Source organism: Dioscorea cayenensis, chromosome 1, assembly GCF_009730915.1.
Source record: "Dioscorea cayenensis subsp. rotundata cultivar TDr96_F1 chromosome 1, TDr96_F1_v2_PseudoChromosome.rev07_lg8_w22 25.fasta, whole genome shotgun sequence".
NCBI classification, from domain to species: Eukaryota; Viridiplantae; Streptophyta; class Magnoliopsida; order Dioscoreales; family Dioscoreaceae; genus Dioscorea; species Dioscorea cayenensis.
The window spans coordinates 28,223,706-28,249,937 of record NC_052471.1 but is presented as its reverse complement, the minus strand read 5'-3'; the positions used below and the strand labels follow the sequence as shown (position 1 = coordinate 28,249,937).

At 37.2% G+C, this 26,232-nt stretch overlaps 1 protein-coding gene across 1 annotated transcript; it reads right to left on the bottom strand.

Moving 5' to 3' along the window:
- Positions 1-480: 480 nt before the first annotated feature.
- On the bottom strand, positions 481-3,913 carry LOC120260780. Its single transcript, XM_039268343.1, has 5 exons — positions 3,336-3,913; positions 3,061-3,243; positions 1,736-2,515; positions 1,484-1,628; positions 481-1,198 (listed from the first exon to the last, which is right to left on the bottom strand). The coding sequence occupies exons 1-5, from the start codon at positions 3,609-3,611 to the stop codon at positions 783-785; spliced, it is 1,800 nt and encodes a 599-aa protein (XP_039124277.1). The 5' UTR covers positions 3,612-3,913; the 3' UTR covers positions 481-782.
- Positions 3,914-26,232: the final 22,319 nt, after the last annotated feature.

Below are 26,232 nucleotides of genomic sequence, written 5' to 3'. Positions count from 1 at the left end.
TATTTTTTTAAGATAAAGTATTAAATTAAAAAATAAATAACTATAAGTTTAATAATGTTGTCAATTAATTACCATATAAGTTTTTCTTTGCTTTTGATGCATAATATGGAGAATTAAAAAGGTAATTTTAACCCAAACGTTTTACCGTATTTCAACTTACACCAAACTTTACTATAAATTGAATTACAGCAAAAGTATACAAAACTCTAAAAATTTTAACTGTAAAACACATTTTACAATAAATCAAACAATATTTTACTTGTAAAACTAGTTATATTAAAACTACTTACAAGTGACCAAACAGCCTCTTAATCTCCTTGCCAAAGGATACCACAAGAGAAAAATACTGCTATGTACAAATAGCAGCCACCAAGAAACAAAAAAGGATTAGTTATGGACTAAATAAATAGCTCACCTGAAAACCAGCTGAATCACAATTTGCACAGGTTGGTCATTCAAATGAGTGGCAGTTTTGAGATCTACCATCCAATGGGAAGAACGCTCTACCCGTCAATTAGATCCAATCAAATAAACATTGAACATTGTAGTTCAAATAAGGTCAAGACCATCATACTCAGTATTTCTGGACCAACATGATCATATTCCAGTCGGAAAAGGGAAAAAAAGAAAAAAGAAAAACAACAAATCACCAGCGGTGACAACAACAGTCATAGAGGTTTATACACATCAATGCTTAGATACCTAGCTAATCCAACATCAGGATCCTTTGATGTAAGCCTTCTAGTTTTATCTTCAAAAGCGGTGAATTGTTACCCCTTAACTTACCTTGAGCACATATGCAATCCAATTTTGAAGCTTCCTGCAAGGATTAGAGTAGAAAAGAGAAAAAGGTAGAGTCCACCCCGAAGAACCATTCTTGTGAATCCATCATGCATCATCATGGCTGGTTCTAAGCTTGCTGATTTTCCAAGTGTGTTGTATGAGAAAAGGAACCCAATGGCTCTGCCCTTCTGCAAGTAGCATTGATTTGCAGTGCTTGTCACTGTGAAACTGCTGATGTGGATCATACCAGCAGTGAAATTGGAGCTGGCTGCGAGGGCTGTGGAGTTCTGGTCTATTGATTTGATTGCACCATATGGGTGCTCAGCAGCAAGAGCCGGGGGAGAAGGTATGAAGTTCAACATGTTAGCAAGCCGCTCTGTGAAGGTCTTATCCAATTGATCATTCTTTTGAACATCTGTACCAGAGAATTATTTTTTAAAAAAAAAATTGAGGTCTACATACTCTGCTCTAAAAGAGTATTTCATGAATTTTGAGTAACATGACCATAAGCAAAAACATTGAAAACCCCAAAATCAAGGTCAGAATAAAATAACGAAGAAAAAGCCACAAGATGACAATATGACAAGTTAACTAGAGTTAATAATGCAGCTCATGTGAACAGAAGAGTCTATTATTGATTTGCAGCAGATTTTAGTAACACATGGAAATAACCTGAAACACACAGAACAAAAATAGATACCTTTCTTGACAGTAAGATCATCCTTTTTACCATTTGCCATGTCATTAGGAGCAGACAGCATAGTTGAGGAAGAGGCAACAATCCCAGCATCTGTATAAGAAGACTTCTGAGCTGCATTTTGAGTTGGAATTATAGTGCCATCAAACTGCATACCAGTAATCAAGTGAGTAAAAATTGCACATATATGGACTCGTGGTAGTTTGAAAAATTAATTAGAAGGATGCTGGATGCCAGAGTTTATTAGGAGCTTACCTCATCAGAGAAATCCGAAATTTCAAAATTTGAAAAATCTTCAAGCTCAAACTCTCCAACAGGACCCAAAGAAGCAAAATCTAAGTAGTTGTCAGTAGCATCAAAGTAATTTACCATTTCATCTGCCTTGTCAAACTTGAATACATCAGTGATGGATGGGCCTGAGTCATACTTCGGCACAAAAGAATCTTGAGCAAATGGAATATCTTCCAGTGCATCATTGCTGACCAAATTGCTCTCAGAGAATTGTGCATCAGACTGCTTGCTAAAAGAAGAATTTATGTTGCTAGGCTGTGGAGATACATCATTCTCCAGTGGAGGCATCTGGGATGGTTCTGGAATGTCACTTGTCTCACTTAGCATATCAAAGAACTCATCCACATCAATTTCTGGCAGATCACCACATCCATTCATGTTAATGAGAAAGTCTTCATCACATGTCTCCAGGACATAATCAGCTAAGCTGTCATTTTTAGGCTGGTCCTGGTCCTCATTCTCCATAAAATCATTCAGCTCCACATAACCATCATTCTCCGGTAGAAGAATACATGATTGGTCTAGAATCAAATGGTGACCCTCAACACCAGCGGTTAGAGTTGGATCATCCTCTGCTACAGCTGCAATTGGACATCCATCAACACCCCCCATATAAAACTGATCTCCAACTATATTTTCTCGCAACGAAGTGGATATCTCAAGATGACTCCCATTGACTTGTTCCTCATGGTGTTCTACAAGCAAATGATGCATGTTCTCAGGTGGGAAGCTCACTTCTGGGTCCTGGAGTAAATGTTGAAATGCACAAGTATAAAACTTGTTCTAGAAATAAAATTCACACAACAATTATACATATTAAGCATTTACATCATTTAAACCAGTGACATCTCACATGTTAAAAGCTATTACAAGCCAAAAGGCGATTCCCTTATAAGAAATGTAAATCCAAAAGAGAGGAAAACTAAAATGGATAAAAACTCTCTCACTTTGTAACATAAAAAATATGCAAAGAAGGCCAAAGGAGCATGTAAAGAGAGCCAAGGAAATATTTATCAAAGACAAAAAGAGTGAATTATGTCTTTACATCATTAAAAAGCAAAATTATCACAACCATCATCTAACTACCAAATACTAGGATTAGAATTTCTCAACACGGCATCTATCCTGTTCTTATTCTAGTAGAAACCAACTATTTTTTTTTAAATCAAATATCACCAGACAAACAATAGAATTAAAGCAGGGATCAAAACAAAAGACTTAAAACCTAAAAACAAACAATGACTACAAAGACTAAGCAAGATGAATCAATAACAAATCAAGATCAAAACCTTGACAATGTCATCCATCTGGATTCCAACGTCAACCAGTCCACCAGCATCCCCATCAAGAGGCTTGATCTCCATGTCATCATCCTCCTCCCACTCCTCCTCAATCAAGGGAGCCCCATACTGCGCTCCGTTCATCGGGCCATTACCGCTCTTCTGGAATATCCTGCACACAACATACCCATCCTTCCCCCCAAAACCCCAACCTCAATACCTTCAAAATCAAATCAACAACCATAAAACACAAACCCTAACTCAAATCCTACAAAAACACCAACCTGAGAAACACCAGAATCCCTAAGACCCTCATCAACCAGGCGATATTCGTGCATGACCCAGTGAGTACGCTGCCCGCGCGGTGCACGGCCGGTGTGGTAGACAAGCGTCTTCTTCATCCCAACAGTGCGAGAGCCATGCAACACCGGCCGATCCTTCCCCGTGGTCTTCCAGTAGCCACCGCCGGTGGCCCGGTTGGTCCGGGACCGATTCGAGTACTTTCGATCCAGAGAGCTGAAGAAATACCATTCCAAGTCCCGGCTCTGGATGCGGGACATGGCAGGGAGGTCCCATGGCTCGTGCTTGTAGAGATCGATCTCGGAGATGGCGTCAACGGCGATTCTCCGCCCTAAGACCTTGCGCTTGAGGTAATAGCCGACGAGCTCCTCATCCGTGGGATGGAAGCGAAATCCAGGGAGAAAGCCGTGATGAAGGAGGGGTAACGTTGGCGTTGGAGTTCATCGAGGAGTTCATCGGAGGTCGGAGTAATCGCTGCCGCTGCCGCCGCCGCCGTCGCTGGTTGCTTCGATCGAAGAAGAAGAGAACCGAGAATGAGAGATTGGGAATAGACTTGGAGAACAAGAAAGGGAGCGGAAAGGAGGTTTAAATAGCGAGGTTGTTTTTCATTTGACCCCCTAAAAAAGTTAGAAATATCTAGTGATTTCTTTTTAGACCCCTCCCACTCCTTCAAATTTATTTCTGACATGATGATCACAAAAATTGTCCATATATATGCTCCTAAAACTTTGTAATGATTATTAAATTAACATTATATATATAATTAAAAAAATAAACTTTGGGATATCACTAAAAATATTTAAATCTTAAAAATTCTCAATATCGATAATGTCTATATGTTTGTATATAATATCATTAAAATATTTAAGTTAGTTTTATTAATAATTTTTTTTTATAAATTGGTGCTATTCACCATATATGAATTTTGGCTATTGATTTAATTTTTTTTTTTAAATTAACACTAAATTTAAGAGATCCAATGTCAAAATAGATGAATAAATTATTAGGCATCTGAATAAAAATTAACATTGATAATTTAAAATTTAAAATTTAAAATTTAAAATTAAATTTTATTTTATTATTATAAAGTAAAAAGTGTATAAAGCATATATGGGTATATATGCGGTATATATATATATATAGTGTGTAGGTTAAAAATAACCCAAGGGAGCATATATTGTATTTATTATGTGTGTGTGTGTGTGTGTGTGTGTGTGTGTGTGTGTGTGAGAGAGAGAGAGAGAGAGAGAGAGAGAGAGAGATTTTCATTGCCTAATTTAAGTTTTCATCAATTTGAGTTAATGCATCTATTTTTAAAGTGTCACAAGATTTTTATAATAAAAAAATTATACATTCATGGCAGAGAAAGTTGCCACTTGTTTATTTCGCAATACAAGTCATTTCCAAAATCTCTTCTCAAATATATGATCCAAAATTAATGTTATTTAATTACATAATTTTAAATTGCTTCAAATTATATGTATTATAATTTTTAAAATATTATATAAATTTTAAGTTTCTCATTTATTATTATTATTTTTTTTTGACAAATGTGATAATTGATGTACCATTAGGCACGCTGATAAGGACTAATATCATCTATAAAACGTAAGTGCACGTGACAATCAAATAATATAGTGTGCTTAAAAACAATATTATCGATCCCACAAGGAAACTAGAAAATACTAGTACTAATTTTAAAAATGACAATTAACCTAATCAAAGAAGTGGATTTATAAATTCCATATAAAAACTAAGAATTAGAAATATAAATAGAAAATAAAGCAAAACAAGCATGAAAGAAGAGTGTCTGGGAATAGATTTTCTCTAGAGTTTTTGTGAAGTCCTAAACAAGGTTGCACAAAATCCACAAAATCTTGCAATCTAGTTAAACTGAGAGAATCTTTAATTTATATTGTCCCCTTTTTTCCTCAAAGTGAACAATAACTAATAACATACAATGCTGATACAAACTACCCTACAACGTGCATTACGCTCAATGGATTATATCTAGAGAAAACAAGGATTCAATTAATAGTCAGTATCTCTCTCGAGGCTAGTGACCCTAATTCCATACAAAGCTAACATAGAATCTCTTCCTAATGCTTGCTCTCTACTATTGCAATGCACTTGGAATCCTATGTCAACTTACTCGGAAGGATCATCGGGGAAGAAATCTTAACCCCAAAGTATCCTATTTCTACGCAGATTCATGATCCCCTTCAACTGTTGTATGTCTATACTAGATGGATCTTTCTATTCGTCACACAAGTACATCAATTATGAATTCTTAGCTTTTGCTACAACACAATTTAAGACAATTGAAACACAAAATTGAATGCAACATCAATAGATTACAATAAATCAATCAATATAAAAGCTCCAAAGTTTACAACTAATGTCAATAAAAATATAAACTCTAGGTTCCATCCATGCCCAAACATCAACAAGGTAGTTCTCCATTAGAGGAAAACACTCGTACAATCCAATCAATGGGAGGGAAATAAATGAAAACATTGAAAACTCCCATTTTCTCTCTTTGTCGCCTTGGGACACCAATGAAATTCCCACCTATCTTCAACAAACACCGACAAGAATGCTCCTCGATAGCTCCAATGGTGCCCTAGATGGTGGATAAGGCTCTTCTCCTTGCTAGATTATTGAAGGAACCCTAGAGAGTCTCTCTTCCTTTCTTCCCTTTCTTGCCCTGCAAAAGATCCTCCCAAAAGCCTTAGTAAAATCTTTTATACCTAACCCCTTATGATATGAACCCCTCCCCCCAAACCAAAATTCATGAAGAAGCTAGTAACAGAATTGCCCCGGATGGTTTGCTAATGCTAGCTTGGAAAGGTACCTCAACCTATTGCTTATATCAAACAAGAACCTCGGTATGTAAAGAAGCCACGAACAGTCGTGGAAGGTTGTTCAATAAGTCAATGGTTGAGTACCATGGAAACATCGATAAGCTTGAATAGTTTTTAAAGAACCAAAAGAGAATTCAAAAAAAATCTCACATTTTCTGGTAAATAAAAAACAAACAAATTTATGTTACCATATTTAGCCATGTCTATTTCAGGATCAGTTATAGAAAATTTTTCAAGCTCCCATAGCCCCTCTTTATTTTGGGAATTCATAACAAATCCCTTCCGTTTTCTTAAATTATTTTCCAGTACTCAAGCACATTGACTGTGTTGAAAAAGACCATAATGGACCCTTTGCTTCATGACTCATCTAACACCTATGGAAAAGATGGTAATGCCCTTTCCTATGTGTGGCATTTGGAACCGACACGTCAACGATTGCAATCCCGAGTAGGAGCTTTAAAAAATGACTTCGACACCCTATATTGGGACGCTTCGTCTCTTTTTCTTCTTGCTAAAAGATAGTGGACGACATTTTCTATATCCTTTCTTGGAATTGGCTTGTGTCCATTGACTCTAAGGCTGTTGGATCTGCCGGTTGGTCGAAACCCTCTTATTGTTCAGTGTTGCTTCGCCGATCCTCGAGGGCAACACACCATTTGGACCTTAAGCAACAAAATCGTTAGCCTTAAGGTGCATAGGTGCCGAGGATGATTGTAGAGCGGAATAAGGTTTTTTATTGGCTAGTTTTATTTACCTTTTTATGCATGTGTGCATTTTTATTATTTTTTTCTACTTTTTCTTGGAGGGTTCTGTGTATTTTGTATTTTTTGGGTTGCTTCATTAGGTCATATACTATGAGAACCAGGTGCTCTAGACAACATTTATGCTTGTTTTTGGTGGTTACTTATTATATTATTAAGAATGGATTTATTGACCCAAATTTGTTTGCATGTAAAATACCCATTTTCTATTTAGCATATGGTCCCATATATTGCAGCTTGTTTCCATTTCAAAAAGACTGCAAAGAAGGTTTAAAGGGATTGATAAATAAGATGAAGAATATGTACACAAAGGTGTGAGATAAGAAGAAGAAGTGATCCTCATTAGAATAAACTAGCCCATATAAATACAAGAATGATGTATACAAGAGTATGTATACTCAAGAATACATATATATAAATACAATGTATATATACAAGTATATTATCACTCTAACACACCCTCTCAAACTCACAGTGGGTCATAAATTGAGAGTTTGTCAACTAAAAATTGAAAACGAGAAACAGTATGTGCCTTAATGAAAAAATCAGCAAGCTGTTGGGTAGAGGCAACATAAGGAAGAAGAATACTACCAGCAAGATAATGATGACAAACAAATTGAAGAGCAACCTTAAGATGCTTCGTGCATTCATGGAATACATGATTGTCAGCGATTTTGATGGCACTCTGGTTATCACAGTAGATAGGAGTAGGGTAGAGATAGAGACACCAAAGTCCATCAAAATCTGACACAACCAAAAAACTTCTTTAGCAGTGGAGGACATAGCACCATACTCAGCCTCATATGTGGAAAGAGTAATAGTAGATTGTTTCTTGCTTTTCTAAGAGATAAGGGAGTCTCTAAGAAAAATGTAGAAACCAGTAGTAGATCGCTGATTAGAAGCATCACAATAGGGCATAACTTAAGAAGATGTGGCAGAGAAAAGAAGAGATCGAGATATAGTATCATGAAGGCAATGAAGAACTCGTACGAGGGCAGCATAATAAGTAGAGCAAAGAGCACTCACAAACTGACTAAGAACATGAACAACATACACAATATTAGGCCTAGTGATGGTCAAATAGATGAGAGCACCAACGAGTGCACGATAGCGAGTAGGATCAGGCAAATGCTCACCATCCGAAGAGGAGAGCCGATGATGCAACTCAATAGGAGTGGAGGCAGTACGGAGATCAGAGATATCAGCTTGTTAAAAAATATCGAAGATGTACTTCTGTTGAGACACCAAGTAACCTCGACGAGAATAAGCAACTTCAAGACCCAGAAAGTAACGAAGAGGTCCAAGATCTTTCATCTAAAACTCTGTGTGTAGCCACTGTTTCAGAGAAAGAATAGTATCAACATCATCACCAGTAATAACCATATTTTCAACATAAAGAAGAAGAATAGTGAGGCCTCGAGAAATCTGCCAAGTGAAGAGAGCATAATCATGGGAGCTCTCGGTGAAACTAAGAGCAATAACCACACTACAAAAATGCACAAACCAGACTTGAGGAGCCTATTTGAGTCCATAAATAGCTTAGCAAAGATGACAGACATACTGAGAAAGATGAGAGAAACTAAGAGGAGAAGTCATATAAACATCCTCAGAAAAATCCCCATGTAAGAAGGCATTGGTCACATCTAACTAATGAAGTGGCCAGTGGCGAGCAGCCGCAATAGTGAAAAGAAAACGAGCAGAAGTAAACTTGACCACAGGAGCAAATGCCTCCTCATAATCAATGCTATACTCCTAAGTAAAACCACAAGCAACAAGACATGCCTTGTGGCACTCAATACTACCATCGGCTTGGATCTTGACTCGATAAACCCACCGACAGCTGATAGGAGTAACACCAGATAAAAGCGGAACAAGATCTCATGTATGCATGCATTGAAAAGGATCGAGTTTCTATATCATAGCTTGTTGCCACTGAGGATGTTTCACATCCTCACGATAAGACTACGGCTCGGAATGAGAGTGAATAGTAGCAAGGAAGGCCTGGAAATCAGGAGAATAGATAGAGAAGAGATAAAGTACGTACCAAGCAGGAAGATGGCGAAGGCAGTTTGGGCAACGATGAGAGACAATAGGAGCATCTTCAGGAGAGGATGTGTCGATGAAAAAAGGAGGCAAATCACCAGATCTATCAATGCACTCAGATGAAGTGGGATGGAAGAACGGAGGAAGTATCTATGGAGACTTCAGGAGAAGGCACAAAATTGGTAGTGATGGGGGAACTCGGAATAACTATGGAGCGGATAGAAGAGGATGCACTAGCAAAAGACTGAAGAAAAGAAAGACTTGGGAATGATGAAGAAAAAAAGTAAGGCGTATGTTCAAGAAAAGTGACATGACAGGAAATACAAAGATGGTGAGAACGAGGATTATAGCAGTGATAACCCTTGTGCTCAGAGCTATAGCCGAGAAAAATGCACATGACAGAATGGGGAGAAAGTTTGTTTCGCTCGACGGTTGGCAGAAGAACGAAACAGGTGTATCCAAAAGTGCGAAGATGACCATAAGAAGGGAGAAAGTGAGTAAAGATACTCGTAAGATATGATTCCAGAAAGAATGGAGATAGGAGTGTGATTGATAAGATAGACGGAGGTAAGAATAACCTCAACCCAAAATGATAGAGAGACAGAAGAGGTAAAAAGAAGTGCATGCGCATTATCGAGAATGTGAGATGCTTGCGCTCAACAACATCATTCTGAGTAGGTGTATAAGGACAAGATTACTGAGGAATAGTACCGTGGGTGGAGAGTAAGGTTCAAAAGGATGTAGAGAGATACTCACATCCCTCATTAGAGTGAAAGATCTTAATGCATTTACCAAACTGAGTATATACCATTTGGGCAAATTGAGAGTAAATGGCAAAAACCTCAAATCGAGAACGCATTAAATAAAGCCAAATATAGCGCAAGAAATCATCAATAAAGGATATGTAGTAGAAGAAACCACAAAGAGATGAGAGGGGAGTAGGACCCCAAACATCAGAGTGAACAAGATCAAAAGTAGATTCTAAAAAGATTCTCGTGAAGAAAAAGGAAGAGTAGTGGGTTTTGTAAGTTTACATCCTATACATGGATGGGAGGAAAGAGAAGAAACAGAACCAAGACTTCCTGAACTTGTTAAGAGTTTCAGGTGAGAACTAGATAAATGACCGATGTGACTATGCCAATGATCAAAAGAACACACAGAAGCGGCAATATCAGAAGATGGACGAGTAGGAAGATGAAGATGGTCTAAGTGATAGAGTCCACCAACTCTACAACCGATCCCAATCCTTTGGTCCTGTAAGATGATCCTGCTCAGAACAATTAGAATAAAAAAAGGTAATTGTGAGACCATGATCAGTGAGCTGGCTAATAGAAAGAAGGTTTTAGAGGTAAGCTAGCGACATGATGGACGTCAGGAATGTCAAATGAAAGTGGACTGAAGGCTGTCATGTTGTTTGATAAGATGAAGCTCCCATCAGTAGTGCAAACACTAAAAAAATGGGAGGCATAGAAATAGAGACTATACTAGAGATATCTGCAGTCATATGATGAGTGGCACCAGAATCTAAAATCCAGGAGGATGAAGACATACCAGAGGTAACATACATAGCAGAGGAAACGCTGAAGGGCAAAGAGTTGCATAGCATGAATCTGTTAAGTACACTGAGCAACCTGAGAGAGAAGATCAATAGAGGAAGCTAAAGCTGAAACAGAGGGAACATACGGGGAAGGAGGTAGGAGATTGAGGTGGAGGGTGAGACTGTGGTGACTACTGCTATCAGTGCTGAAGCTTAAGACACTAACTCTTTAGATGCCCAGGATGCTTTGTAGTAATAACAGATGACAGAAGATCTAGAAGAGGATGAGGAAGTAGAAGTTAGTTTCATAGAAGGGTTGGAGGATGCCCGAGAGGAGCATGGAGTGGTTAAAGCTAGAACTATGTATGTAAAGATGAGTTGTGGAGGATAGTGCGCGAAGACTGGTCTTCTTAGTAATAACACTATGAATGACATCATCGAAGGAATGAAGAGGATCCCTATTGAGCAGTTGGTTGTGAACAGCCTCAAAATCAAGACGATGGTGCATAAGGAATTCGAAAGTGCACTATGTTTGGTGAGACTGAGTATGAGTTTTATAACATTTGCATGTCAATCTGGAGCCATAGGGACCGTAGGTCACTAACATACTCCTTGACGAAACGCTCACGTTGTTGGACATGAGTAATGTCCTGCAAAATGGCAAACTGACGAGTAGAAGCTAGAATACTTAAACATATGACACAAGTGGGCCCACATTGCATAAGCAGTAGTAAAATGCCTAGTTTCCATGCGAACATCAATTTCACAGGATTGACAAATAAGTGTCATGGCACGGCGATCAGCAAGTGTCCATGATGCTTCGGGCTCGGAAAGATGAGAAGAAGTACCATCGACATGCCCAAGCAGCTCCACACCAAGTAAAATAATACTAACGGTAGTGAACCATTCTTTGTAATTGGAGCCCTTTAGTTTGACATCCATTGAGGTCAGAAAGTGTGGAGAATAGGAAGATGTTGCCATTATTTTTTTAATATATATATATATATATTTAAATCTCAATCACTGTGATAATTCACTATGATGAATAGGAATTCAGTTCTAGGGAATTGAATTGCACGGGATCTAATTGTGAGAAACAGATAGGAAGAAGATGCCAATTTTCAGGATTTGGGATGCTGAAAAAGGCGTACAATTTTTTTTAATATGGATTGTTAAGAGAATAAACTAGAGATCCGGGTGTGGGAAACGGATGGGAAGAAACGACCAAAGCTCAGGATCTTAAATACTGAAAAGGAGGGCCTTAAAATGCATGTCAATCTTGTCTTGGTCAGGCAATCAAAGTGCGTGAGCACTGTCGGAATGTGGACTTCCTGCGTGACGAGACAGAAAAGGTTGTATGAGCGGAGATTGTCACCGACACGAAAAACTCCTCTACGTGATCATTAGCTACTGTGGCTGAAGAATCTTCATATGAGAATTGGGTACCAAGGACGACTGTGAACGTGCAAGCTCATAGGAGTGCTTGCAAGGCTCGGCGAAGGGCTTACAGGGATCACCTGAGGACTTGCAAAGCGTATTAGTGCAGTGACACTATGGATTTACAAAGAACATCAGTGCAAAGCTCGGCTAAGGGCTTGCAAAGCTCTATGAAGGCATTCAGAGCTCGCCGAAGAGCTTACGAGAAATGGCAGAGGATAAGGAGGAGCTTCAACACTGGAAAGCTCACAGCAGCAACGCCGACGCCGACTGAGAGGAAGGTACCGAAGAAGAACAACATGCTAAGGAGAACACCAAGCAAGACTAGAAAAGCAAACTCTTGCAACCTGCAAAAGAAGTGAACAAAGCAACCAGTGTTAATCAGCACCGAATGGAATAAACTTTCGATTAGAGCTGCTAGCAGGTTCAGCGAGATCGGACGGCATCTGATACCATGATAAATAAGATGAAGAATATGTACAAAAGGGTGTGAGATAAGAATAAGAAGTGATCCTCATTAGAACAAACTAGCCTATATAAATACAAGAATGATGCATACAAGAGTATGTATACTCAAGAATACATATGTATAAATACAATGTATATGTACAAGTATATTATTACTCTAACAGGGATCATCAGTACAATACATAAAAAAGGACTGATGTGATGGGGCAAGAGTTTCAATTCTATTTTCTCATTCACACATGGACAATTCTGAAATTACACCAAAACAAATTTGATCGAGTTAACAACAAGTATGGATGGATAAATAAATAAAAAGGATAATGGTTGTTTGGAATACTCAAATGTCAAAGGGATTGTTTGTGATGAATAAAAATTTTCATGGACCTATAATATTTTTTTCTAAAAAAACCCAAAAAAGCATGTTGTAGGGGTTATAGATCTAATTTCAAAGATTCACTGTTGAGAATTTTCATTGCTTTTTAATTTTAATGATTTGTTGCGACTAAGTTGTTGCTTTCTATCATTGTTGTAAAAATTAAAATTTTTTTGGATATATCATCACTTTCTTTTTCTTGTTGCAAGAAATATCTTTCAAATTATAATAATGATTATTTATAATTTTAGAAAACTTATCAATGGCATCTTGGCATATGGCCAATTTGGCACCTTACGTAAGGTGTTCATATCAAAGAGTGACCAGAGATCGAAACCTAAAACTTACGTAAGGTGAGGGAACAAGTGCTTATCAAGTTTGCTCCATGTCTATGCACATCCCTAACTTCCCTTAAATAAGGGACACTCATCACCTATTTGTAAAAGAAAATTAAATAAATTTTAAAACTTGAATATTATTAAAAAAAAATCTCTCTAATATTAAAACTCTTGTTAACTATGACTTGCTTTCAACCCGAATGAAAAATCACCATTATATTGGAAACCAATCTATCAAAAAAAAAAGTATTTCAAATTTTTCTTATTTTAATATTTATGCAAGCATTACAAAAACCACAAATTCCTACAAAAGTTAAAAGATATTAATAAGAAATTCACTGAATAACAAGGATTTCAATAAAGATATTTCATCAGGTTTTGAAGTTACATATCATTAGATAATCTCATATTCACATTTAGACAAGCACTATAAATAGCTATTTCATAATGAAACTATAACTTTAATCCACACACAAAAAAATATATTGTAGAAATTTCAGTATAATATGTAAAAACTTGTATTAATTATTTTGAATAATGTTACAAACAAAGTGATCTATATATACAAGTATGACTAAAATAAATTTGGTAAAGGAAAATCATTCAATATTTTCGAACATGTGTGAGTAACTGGGTAAAAATTTGGATAGGTACCATACTATGGTCATTTTTTACATTGGGTAACGAATTTCAATTTGTATAATTTTGGATACTCCAACATCGATTTAGTTTCACCAAGAGAGTACTTTGGGGATTCCCATAGGTAAATGGTTATGTGGACGCCATGTTTTGCAACTTTTCCTCTTGTTGGACACGTTATATGCATAGCTAGGCAAGCTAGGTTACTTAAGTGGGCAACATTGTCATGTCACCCATCACATAGGATGCCACATCAACACTATCTTTTACTTCTTCACCAGAGAGAGAAAGAGAGAGAGGTCAAGTCCTTCACCCGATCACGTGAGCCATAATCAACAGCACGAGATTGGAAGCTTAGGTCATCTTCTTCTAGAGCTCGACCAAGACCAAGAAAAGCAGAGAGGTGCGTGGAAAAGGCATTGCGACTTTGGGAGGTTATTTGGCATTCAGATGATGGGACGATGGGAAAAAAAGGATGAAGTGAAGTTGATAATAGGGTTTAGAGGGTGGTGGGAGGAGATTAGTTTTCTTTTTTTCCTTTCATTTTTTTAATTTTGCCAATTCTCTTGTTGATTGTGATGATTAGTTTTAATTTTATGATCTTGTTGGAATTTGTATCATTTTTCATATCAAAGCTTTGTTATTAATTTAAAGAGGTATATGTTGACCGCATATTCTTATGATGCATAGGAAGTCCAAAAATTCTTACCATTTTTTAGGACCATTTTGTGTTGATTTCCTGTTTCTATGAACTTTGTATAGTTGTTTGTGTTGGTAATGTCTATATATTGTCATAATAAAGAAATATTGCAAAAATATTGATTTGTTGGTCATTTTGTGGTTGAAAGAATGTATAGGTTTTTGTTTCTAAAACTGAATACTTTAGGTTTTGAAATTGCTATGCTCATTGAAGATAATTGTCTTGATATAAAGACTACTGAAAAAATTAGTTTAACATGTAACAAGTTGCAGAAATCTAGGCATGAACATGTACTAGAAATTTTAATAGAAAAACAAGGAAAATCTTGACATGAAACACAACAATGGGGCATTCAACTTGTGATATACTTCACCATGGCTACTTGATTGTTATGATTTGATTGACATTACTGAGCCTCCTTTAAATTCTTCAATGTTCTAGTTGTTAACAAGAATGAGAATATAATAGAGCGGAGAATAGTTTACTTCATTGGATACCAAACCATAGAAATAGGTTACAATATATGGGCACTTGCACCCTGACACAAGTACAACTAGAGCATTCCATGTTAAAATAGCTACATGGTCATGCTATTACTTGACTATTCATCTGCATGCTTGCACGTAGGGATAACCTCCTACTTTAGCCGCCATGGATAAGACTATTGCATGTTCCTCCATAATTCTCTTCAATCACCTCAACACCCTCCTGTGATTGAAGACCGCATACTCCTAACTGAGCTCTAAGCTGGATGTGCTTCTCTATAGTTAGAACCTTGGTGAGAATGTCAACTGTTTACTCTTCTGTTCTGCAGTGCTCCAGAGTAATCATTCCATCAGCGACTAGGTTTCGAATGAAGTGATAGCGAAGATCTATATGCTTGGTCCTTCTGTATAGTGCTAGGTTTTTGGCAATAACTATGGTGGAGCGGTTGTTACACCAAATGATGGAGGCATGGTCATGTTTCATCCCACAGTCAGTAAGCATCCTTCTCAATCATAGGCATTGGCATGCAGCTATGGTTACTGCTATATATTCGGCCTAGGTGAAGGATAGAGCCGTAACTTCATGCTTCTTTGAATACCAGGGGATAGCTCCCAATCCAATGTTGAACACAGCTCCGGCAGTGCTTTTTCAATCATCAGGCGAGCCTCCCCAGTCACTATCAGAAAATCTTTCCAAGTTACACTCCTTTGCTCGAGAATACCAGAGACCAAAGTGCTTTACTCCTGTTAGATACCTCAGGACATGCTTCGCAGCTCCTAGATGATGTTTAGATGGCTTGGTCATGAATCTGGACAGCACTCCCACAGAGAAGGCGATGTTGGATTTGATGTGAGTGAGATATATAAATTTCTCGATCAGAGTTCTGTACCTCTTTGTATTAGTATCACCAGAATCATGCTCAGCTTGGAGTTTTTCATTTGAATTCATGGGAGTTGGAGCTAGCTTACATCCTTGCGTGTTGTAAAGTTTGAGCAAATCTTCTGTATATTTTCATAGTGAGATGAAAAACCCCTCCTCCTTTTTGTGTTACTTCCAATCCAAGAAAGTATTTGATTTGTCAGAGATCAAACATTTCAAATGTGTTTTTTATGTCTATCTTGAACTCTTCAATGAGAATTTGTGAAGTTCCCGATGCATATGATGTCGTATACGTAGATGTATATAAGGAGGATGTCACCAATCTTCTGTGTTTTCTTGTACAATGTGTGTTCGTTTTAGCATCGCTCAAAGCCAAGTTGGTGAAAATGGCCATCTACCTTGATGTACCAAGCTCTAGGAGTTTGTTTGAGGCCATAAAGGGCCTTTTTTAGCTTATACACCATGCTCTTGTGACCACACACTTCAAAACCCAGTAGCTGAGCAACATATACCTAATCTTGAATTTCTCCATTTCAGGAACGTTGATTTCTTGTCAAGATGAAAGACTTGCCATTTCTGTTGAGCTGCGAGTGCCAGAAGTAGCCTCATTGTATCCATGCTAGCCTTGGGAGAAAACACTTCGTCATAGTTGATTCCTTGCTGTTGTGTGTATCCTCTAGCTACCAAGTGGGCCTTGTAGCATTGCACCTTGCCATCAGCTTGATATTTGGTCTTGAACACCCACTTTAAATCGATCACCTTCTTACTAGCTGGTAATTCGGTGAGCTCCCATGTTTGGTTTCTTTGTATTGCTTTCATTCTTCAAACATAGCTTCTTTCCATTTTTTATGCTGAGTTGTTTCCTCATAAGAGCTAGGATCAGTTGCACTAAGAGCAAATGAGCAACATGTGTAGATATCTTCTAGGCATGTATCATTTTTGTCTTCCCCTCTTTGGTGCTTATGGTTACAATGCCTATTCCATCAACCTGTATCTCCTTGCCATTGCCTAAACTCACCTTCATCTTCTCAGTCTCATTAAGTTCACAAAACAAATACCTTTCACCTATCTTATGGTTAGAACAACCGCTATCTAGTAGCCACACAACATTCTAATAGTTGCTTGGCTCATGAAGAACCATAATCAGATTGCTTACCATACTACTCTCTTCTTCTTCAACTATGAGGCTTTCATTGCTGTCAAGAGTCTCATCTTTGTACCATTATTTAGCTTTAATGTACCCAAACTTGTTGCAATGATGGCACTGAACATTTCCTCTGTATCCCCTATGAGAATTATCAAAGAACTGTCTTGGACTCGAGCCTCTCCCTCTTCCTCTACCACATCCTCTTCCTCAAGAGAACCCTGGTGTTTCCTCCTCATATTTTGCAGTAGTTCCTTCACTCTTAACTTGAAACAATGCTGCCTCAGTTGTCTCTGTTTGATTCATCTTGGCTTCATGTATTTGCAATGAGCTGCTGAGTTCTTCCATCGTGATGGTTGTAACATCTTTTGCCTCTATGATTTCCACCACGATGTAGTTGTATCTAGATGGAAAACTTCGCAAAATCTTGGTTACCATCGTCTTGTCAGTGATTCCTCTCCACAAGCTCTTTCTAGATTTGCTATGGCTCAAACTCTTGAGATGAAACTTTGAACACCCTCCGTGCTCTTCATCTGTATGGTTTCAAAATCATGTTTGAGATTTTGAGATTTAATGGTTGTGAATTTTGTACACCCTTGGAATTCAGTGTGGAGAATTTCCCAAGCTTCTTTGGTTGTGGAAGCATCTTCAATGCTAGTGAATATTTCTTCATCTATTGCTTGTTGGATAAGGCACAGAGCCGATGCATCTCTCTTTTTATCTTCTCTTTGTTGTAACACATTAGATGAACTTGGAATGCCTTTTTTCCGCTATATCCCATGTGTCTTGAGAGCAAAAAATGGTCTTCATCTTGACACACCATCGTTCATAGCCACCTCCACCTTCCTTCAGTATGGGAAAAGGTGTTGGAAGCACACCATTCACACTTGCAACCATATGAGAGGAGTAAGAAAAAATAGGAAGAGAAGTAGAGGCTTGATGTCTCTAATACCACTATGTTAAATAGAATGAGAATATAATAGAGCAAAAGAATAGATTACTTTATTGGATACCAAACCATAGAAACAGGTTACAATATATAGGCACTTGCACCCTAACACAAGTACAACTAGAGCATTCCATGTTAAAACAACTACATGGTCATGCTATTAATTTACTATTCATTTGCATGCTTGCACGTAGGGATAACCTCCTACTTTAGCCACCATGGATAAGACTATTGCATGTTCCTCCATAATTCTCTTCAATCACCTCAAGACTAGTACCACAGTGAAGCTTGAAGAGTTCACATATCATGAAGTTTATGAAAAATTTATGCCCTAGATCGAACAATGTCACACAATTCTTCATTTCAATTATTGAACAACCAAATACGATGACTTGTAAGCCGGGGTTCTGTTTTTTGAACAAATTGCATTGATTGCCAATGTGAAAATTTTATGTGCTTGTGTTCAGTCTTTGCATTCATCTCCACCTATCAAATGAAGAAATTCTTTTTCAATCTTTAGATATTTTCCTAGTATCCTTTCTGGGAACTGCATCCCACTTAACTGAAGCTACATACACTTCATAAGCATCCAACACTCTTCCTTGCCTTTCTAACTCATCAATCAAGACATTGAAAAAACTTGTCAGGAATTGTATCTTTCTTAATCATAAGAATCAAAATATAAATTGCATATTAAACTCTACCATATTACAAAGCTTTGATTTGAAAAATGGCATAAACTCTAGCAAGATTACAAAAATTAAAACTGATCATCACAATCAACAATATATTTGGAGAAAATAAAAAAAAAGAAAGGAAAAAGGAAAACTAATCTCCTCCTATGGCCCTCTAAATCCTATCCCTAACTTCATTTCATCTTTTTTTCCCCATTATTGTGTCATTTGAATGTCAAATGACCTCCTAAAACCCCATTGTCTCTTCCATGCACCTCTCGGTTTTCTTAGTCTCAACGTCGAGCTCAAGAAGAAGACTACCTCACTTCCATCCTCGTTCTATTAGCTATGGCTCCATGATTAGGTGGAGAAGGAGTTCCTCTTCCTCTCTGGGTGAAGAAAATAAAATATGATGTTGATGTGGCGTCTGACATGATGGTTGACATGGCAATGTCACCCACTTGAGTGTCATGGTGTGCCCAGCTATGCATATGACGTGTCCAACAAGAGGCTACATTGCGACTCAGGAGTCTACATCATCATTTACCCATCGGAATCCTCTTAGTACTCTCCTAGTGAAACCAAATCGATATTGGGTATCCAAAATGATAGAAATTGAAATTCGTTATTCAAAGTGAAAAATGACCATAGTATAGTAACCTATCCAAATTTCTACTAATACCTAAGAAGAAATTAAGATTACTAAGATTTTTGAGAGAAAACCGATTAGTAATATCTTTTTGAAATGTCTACAAGGTTATAGAATCATTTCTAGTGAATAGTAAAGCATAAACATATTCAAAAAATAAATAAGCATTTAGTCACGAGTATAGAGGAACAAGGATACATTGTTGACTGAATTGGTGAAACCATAGTTGATAAGAATATTGATGTATTCATTATACTATGCTCACAATGCCTTCTTTAGATCATAAATTATCTTAGTCAGTTTGTGGACATGTGTAGGACGATCAGAGTCAATGAAACATCATAGTTGTTTCATGAATACCTTATCCTAGAGAAAGACATGTAAAAATGCATTATTAACATATACTTGATGAATAAGCTAGTTGTTAGAAAGAGTAATGCATAAAACATTCTAAAAGTGATTAGTTTTAACAACTAGACTGAAGGTGCCATGATAATTAATACCAAGTCATTATTAAAAACCCTTAGAAACTAACCTTGCCTTATAGCGATCGATGGAGACATCAAGTCTGTGTTTAATCTAAAACACCGATTTGAGGCTAATAATATTTTGTTTGGCAGAAGAAGGTACAATCAATGTTCGATTTTTAATCAAGGCATTATTAAATTCATATGCCATTGCCTCTCTTCATGTAGGATCTTTAATAGCTTAGAGGCACATGTAGGTTTAATGGGTAAAGGAAGAGCGTTTTTGGAGATAAGAAAAGTTTTTTTATTGTGAATATTATTTTGGGATCAATTAACCATGAGTTTATCTTTTGATGACATTGGTTGTAGACATTCAATCTTGTATCAACTTTTATTTTTAATATCATGCTTTCGAATACAAATGTGTGCTAATCTTGTCTTTAACTCTATCGTAGCTAGAGTTGAGAGTTTCATGTTTGATGCATGTATGCGTGTGATTAGTTTAGAGATCCAACATGTATAGACATATCATAATTGAAGGGAAGCACGAGTCCTTCTAAAAATAGGGCACTTTGGATTGAGGTTTCTCTCCCTGTGTTTCTTCCGAGTTAGTGAACATTAGGGTTTTGTGCGTAATGCAATTGTATGGAGTGAGTTTCAAAAAAAGATTCTGATTCTTCATATATATGAGATTAGGGGCGATCACTTCAAGAAAAATGTTGTTAATTCCCCTGAATCCATTTTTTCTCTAGAAGAAGTTCATAGAGTGCATTATCCTTACAGGGTAGTCTGTATCAACATTGTATGAAACTAGATTTTGTTCACCTTGAGAAAAGGAGCAATACGATTTAGGAACTCTCTTAGTTCAATTGTATTGCAATATTCAGTGTAACATTGTTTGGAGCTTAATCAACCAAAGGAAACATGTGCTTAAACACCTCTCTTTCATTCTTGATTTATTGTAATTTTTTTATTTTCATTGTAGCTTCCAATTTTCACTTGAGATTTAACATCCTTGATCTTAGTTTATGCTAATTAGCTAGTCTTGAGTTGGTACCAATACTTCCTAGTTCCCCGTGGATTGATATCTTGTTTTATGCACACTTTACTACTTGCTCGGCAAATGCACTTCCATCATATGTGACATTATCCCCAATCAATTTTTTAGTGAAGTTGCTGGGGAACTTAGAGACATTAGGAACAATTATTTTGCTTTGTTAAATTAGTCACTTCTTTTTCTTTTTTAAACGCTTCTTTTCTTATTTTCATACCTATTCTGACTCTTTTTTTTTTCTCAGTTTGTAGTGTATGCCAAAGAGTAAGTCGTCCAGGATTGTAGAGTACGACATCAACATCAAACAATTGATTGGAAATAGGTTAACAACTACTGTGTTGAGAGAAACTAGGTTAGTAAAACTGATAAAAGGACTATGAACATTCTGATGCAATAGCGGAACAAGGAGAACAACCTAGGGCTTTATAGGATTACGCAAAGCCATCACCACCAACCACCCGTGGTGGCTAATAATTTGAGTTGAAGCCCTATTTTACTCAGATGGTACCACAATCAGTTTAGTTTTATAGTCTACCAGATGAAGATACCAACAATCATATTGGAGGATTCCAGGAGGTGTGTGACATGCTCAAGATGAACAGAGCTTCAAAGGGTGCAATCAATTAAAGGTTGTATTCATTCTCATTAAAGAGCCGAGCAAAGAAGTGGCTACAATCACTACCCCCAAGTGTTCATCACTACATGGAAACATTTGGTTGCAACATTCCTTGAAAGATATTTTCCCTAAGGAAAGACTACCAAGTTTCGGTAGGAGATTACCTAAACTACTCAGGCAAACAATGAGTCAATGTTTGTTTCGAGCAGGGAAAGATTCAAGCATTTGTTTCAACAATGTCCCACATCACAATCTCCCCTGAATGGATGGAAGTTTAGATTTTTTTTATTAGGGCCTCAATCTGAGCACTAGACAGTTGATAGACTTTGCAGCACTAGACCCTGGAGGCAGCCAAGCTATTGATTCAAAAGATAGCCATGAACAACTATCAATGGAATTCCAAAGGAAACCAATATCTAACGCAATCGGGGTGTTGGAAGTTAGTGAGGTAACAACATTAGCAGCCCAGGTAGAAGTTTTAAGCAAGAAGATTGATAGCTTATCACTTCGAAGCCAATTGCGGTCATGATATCTGAGACATGTGGGGTGGACATATGGTTACAGATTACCCGATTGAAGAAGTAGTGCCAGGACATAGAAAGCAAGTGGATTTCATTGGTAGTGCTCTTCGACCATAAGGGAACCCCTACAGTAACACTTATAACCCTAGATGGAGAAATCACCCTAACTTTCATTGAGCAATCAGAGGCAACAACAAAGGCCTCTACCAGGATTTCAATCTCATCCAAAGTAAGACAAAAACCTACTCTCAAGAATGTGTTGACCTATTTTATTTAGACTACATATACCAAGTTTCAATAGTCGGATGCTCAAGTTCAAACAATTGAGGCCACCAAGAGGAATCAATAAGTATTCCTACAAATTTTAGAGAATTAGGTGCAACATATTGTTATTACTATTAGGGCGAACTCAGGATAGTTTGCCAAGTAATGTTGAATCCAATCCCAAATAGCATCTCAAGGCAATAACTCCTAGGAGTGGCAAGCAAGTTAAGATAAGGAAAGAGACACCACCTATCAAAAACAAGAAACCAACTATTGAAGGCCGAGAGGAATTGATACAAGAAAGGGGCTCTAACCCAAGCAAGGAAAATGATGAGTCCCCACCAGTTAAGGAATATGTGTTCCGCCTACTATATCCCTCGAGGTTCAAAAAAGATCAAATAGATGAACATGTCAAGTGCTTCTTAGATTTGCTCAAGCAATTACACATCAATTTCTCATTTGTTGAGGCCTTGGCTCAAAGTGCACAAATATATCAAGTTTCTCAAGGATTTGCTTACAAACAAGTAGAAATTTGAATAAGTGTCTATAATTACAATTAGTGAGGGATGTTCGGCAATCCTTCAAAGCAAGATTACGAAAGAAGAAGAAAGATCCAAGTAGTCTCACTACCACTTGCCAGATTGGTTATTTGGTTAATGAAAAAACTTTGTGGCTAATTTAGGAGTTGACATTAATGTTATTCCATACACCATCTTCATAATATTAGAGCTCAGTGACTTGCAACCCACTATGATGACTTTGCAATTAGCTAATAGACCTATTAGATATCCTAGGGGAGTTATTGAGGATGTATTAGTCAAGGTTGACAAGTTTATCTTTCCCATAGATTTTATTATTCTAGATGTGGATAATGATGTAGAGGTACCTCTAATTTTGGGTCAACCATTTTTAGCCATCACCCAAGCCCTACTTGATGTTAGCAATGAAAGAATGATACTTATGATTGGTAATAAATCGGTTGTGTTTGCATTATCGGATACCATGAAGCTCTCTCTTGATTCTGATGATTTATATTTATATTTAGATGTCACTGATTCAATTGTTGATGAATATATGTAGGAATTAAACGCATCAAAAGCCTTGTGAGGGATCATTGGATGAACCTCAAGAAGGAGATATACCTTCTTAGCACAACGAAGGTGGAATTGAAGTGCACAAAAAGCAATGGAGAGCAATCACTTATGCTAGGAAAGGTAAGATCAAACCTTTGCTTGAGGAAAACACCCATGAATTTGGTACCATAACTGATAAGCTACCTATCTTTTTTTTTAGGACTTGAGCTCTTTGAGAGGGAAGCCTATCACAAGGTAGAGAATTCTCAATTCTAGAACCTCCTAGAATGCGCTCCACAAGTATGCTCGAGCTAGTGACATAAAACAAGTGCTTATCGAGAGGCAACCCAAGTATTTTTTTGTATTTTTCTCATATTTTTTACTTGTTTGTTTGTCGTTGTTTTGTTTTATGGTTTTGTAATAAATTGTTCAGTTGTATCACATTCTTTGTAATGAGTTAGTTGTGTGTTTGTGGTTCAAAGTGTTATTTCAATGTTTCCCACTTCATATCTTGTATTTGGGTATTCACATGATAGCAGGGGGAACCCCTTTCATATTCAAGGAATACTTACGGGCTACTTACGCCCTATAAACTGGGCCATAATACCAATAGTAAAAGGATTATGGGATACCTTAAGCTTGTATACCCACCACACAAGGGACAAAAAGAGAGCATTATGAGTACAACTATGGCTCACAAGTCCTGGGGAACAAATTGTTAAGGGCAGCTTACGCCCATAATTAAGAGTAGCTATAAGGGTTATCCAGCGAACATTATGGGTAGATCAAGAGACCCTTATGGCCCATAACCTCATGGAATAATTGCACTAGGCACCTTATGAGGAGCCTTATAGAACAGTTCACTATGTTCTTTATGGGCCATAGCCCAGTGCTAGTAACTTAGGACATCTTATGGGCATATAACGCCTGTAAGGGTCATCAAGAGAACCTTACAGACTACTACCTAAAACCCCTTACGGTTGTAACCCAGGTGATAAAGAAGATGGAACCATTATGGGTGTCATACACTTGTAATTCTCTTGTACAACATTAACAGAGAGTTTTACGGTTGCTACTTATGTTTATAAGTTGTCCATAAGGAGAAAAAGTTTAAGGCACCGCTGACGACCTTTTAGCATCCATTCTTGCTATTTTCCCCCATTTCTTCTCATCGGTGACTCCTCTCTCTCTCTCTCTCTCTCTCTCTCTCTCTCTCTCTTTCATTTTTCTCTTTTCCTCTATTCCCTCTTTTGAGCACTTTAGCATGGGATTGGACCCATTTGAAGCTTGTTCACTGCAAATTTTTCATTGTTTATCTCTTAAATATTGGTATAATTTAATTATTCAATTTTTCTTCAATTAGATTGAGTATAATTCAATGAATAGGTTTACTATAAAATTTGTAATGTGAGTTTAGAGTCTTTTTGAATGAACTTTTGTAAATTTTGAGCTCCATTATACATGAGAGGTCCATACGGCCTAAGCTCGAGGCTTATAGTTGTATGGATTGCTATAAAGGTAGTTCACCGAGGCATACGATCGTAAGTCACACCGTAAAAAACATTAACTAGTATTGTTTTGAGAGAAATTCGTATTTTTAGTATTAAATTTTCATATTTTCTTTCATATGATGTCAAGTAACAAGACAGTATCTTCTGGCCCATCGAAGAGCCCGCATTGATGTGGCAAGGCCCTTTGCTAACCCACCACTGCTCCTCTCTCTTAGCCGACATTTTTCGGCTTGCGCTTCCTAGAGTGGCATGACTACTTGAGGATGAAGTGGTTTGGCTACTCCCATTTGATGGTCTTGCAAGTGCTACCTAGGGTTGGGGGGCAAGGTTCACCTCCAATACCACTAAGAAAACAACATACAATGGTAAGGAAAGATCTAAGGAAGAGTGGAGCATAGCGACACTTGAAAAATTAGATCTGATTTTTGTAGTTTTCTCTATTTTAGGTATTTTGCTTAATTTTTAAGCACGCAATCTCTATATTGCTGAAAATTAGGCTTGTGGGTGACTTTGTGTAGTTATAATGATTAAAAAGCATTGAAATTATTATAAAAAAATTTTCAGAATATGAAAAGTGAATTTCATGAAATGAAAATATCAAGTGACGGAAAAAGCTACCCTCTTAGATGTGTGAAACTACTCTTGATAACTCGGATACTAAAGTATGCCCTTGTGGGTGACTAAGTATACCCTAGGATGAGTGAAAGTTACCACCCATTTAAAGATTGGTGGAAAGAGCAACCACTTTTTAAGCTTAAAGGCCACTCATCGGGCCCTTGAGATAAAAGGCTACCTTAGAAGTTGTATGAAGCTACCACCATAAAGAAAATAAAACCTTAAAGTGTGGAATTTTTGCTATAAAAGTCTTATGGGTCAAAAAAAGTGAAGTAGAGAGTTGTAACACACACACACACACACACACACACACACACAATGATCTTGAATAGAGTTTGAACCATTTTTGGAACTTAGGAATTTTAGCATTTGTACATTGAACTCTTTTTATTACTTTTGGAACTCCGCAATTTTAATCACCTAAGGTCACGCACTTATCCCTCTTGGTTTGTAATGTTTATTTTTGTTTAAGAATAAGCAAAATCTTAAGTGTGAGGAAATTTGATTAGTGCGTAATTAAACATATTTTTGTATTATTTTGTATGGTTAATTGGCATGTATTGTAGTATTTATTTGGAAGATGGTGCTTAACCTGGTGTACAATTGATTTTTTGGTCACTGACGGAGCATAATGAACAAAAGGAAGCCAGAAGAAGCAATTTTGAAGTGAGTTAAGGAAGAAAGAGCTCCCTCAACATCAAGAACATGAAAACAAGCCAGCCAGAGCACCTTATAGCCCACTTACGACCATCACTTGCAGTCGTAAGCCTCAGACAGAAACCCTTTGCAGACATGCTTATGCACATAGGCCAAAACATA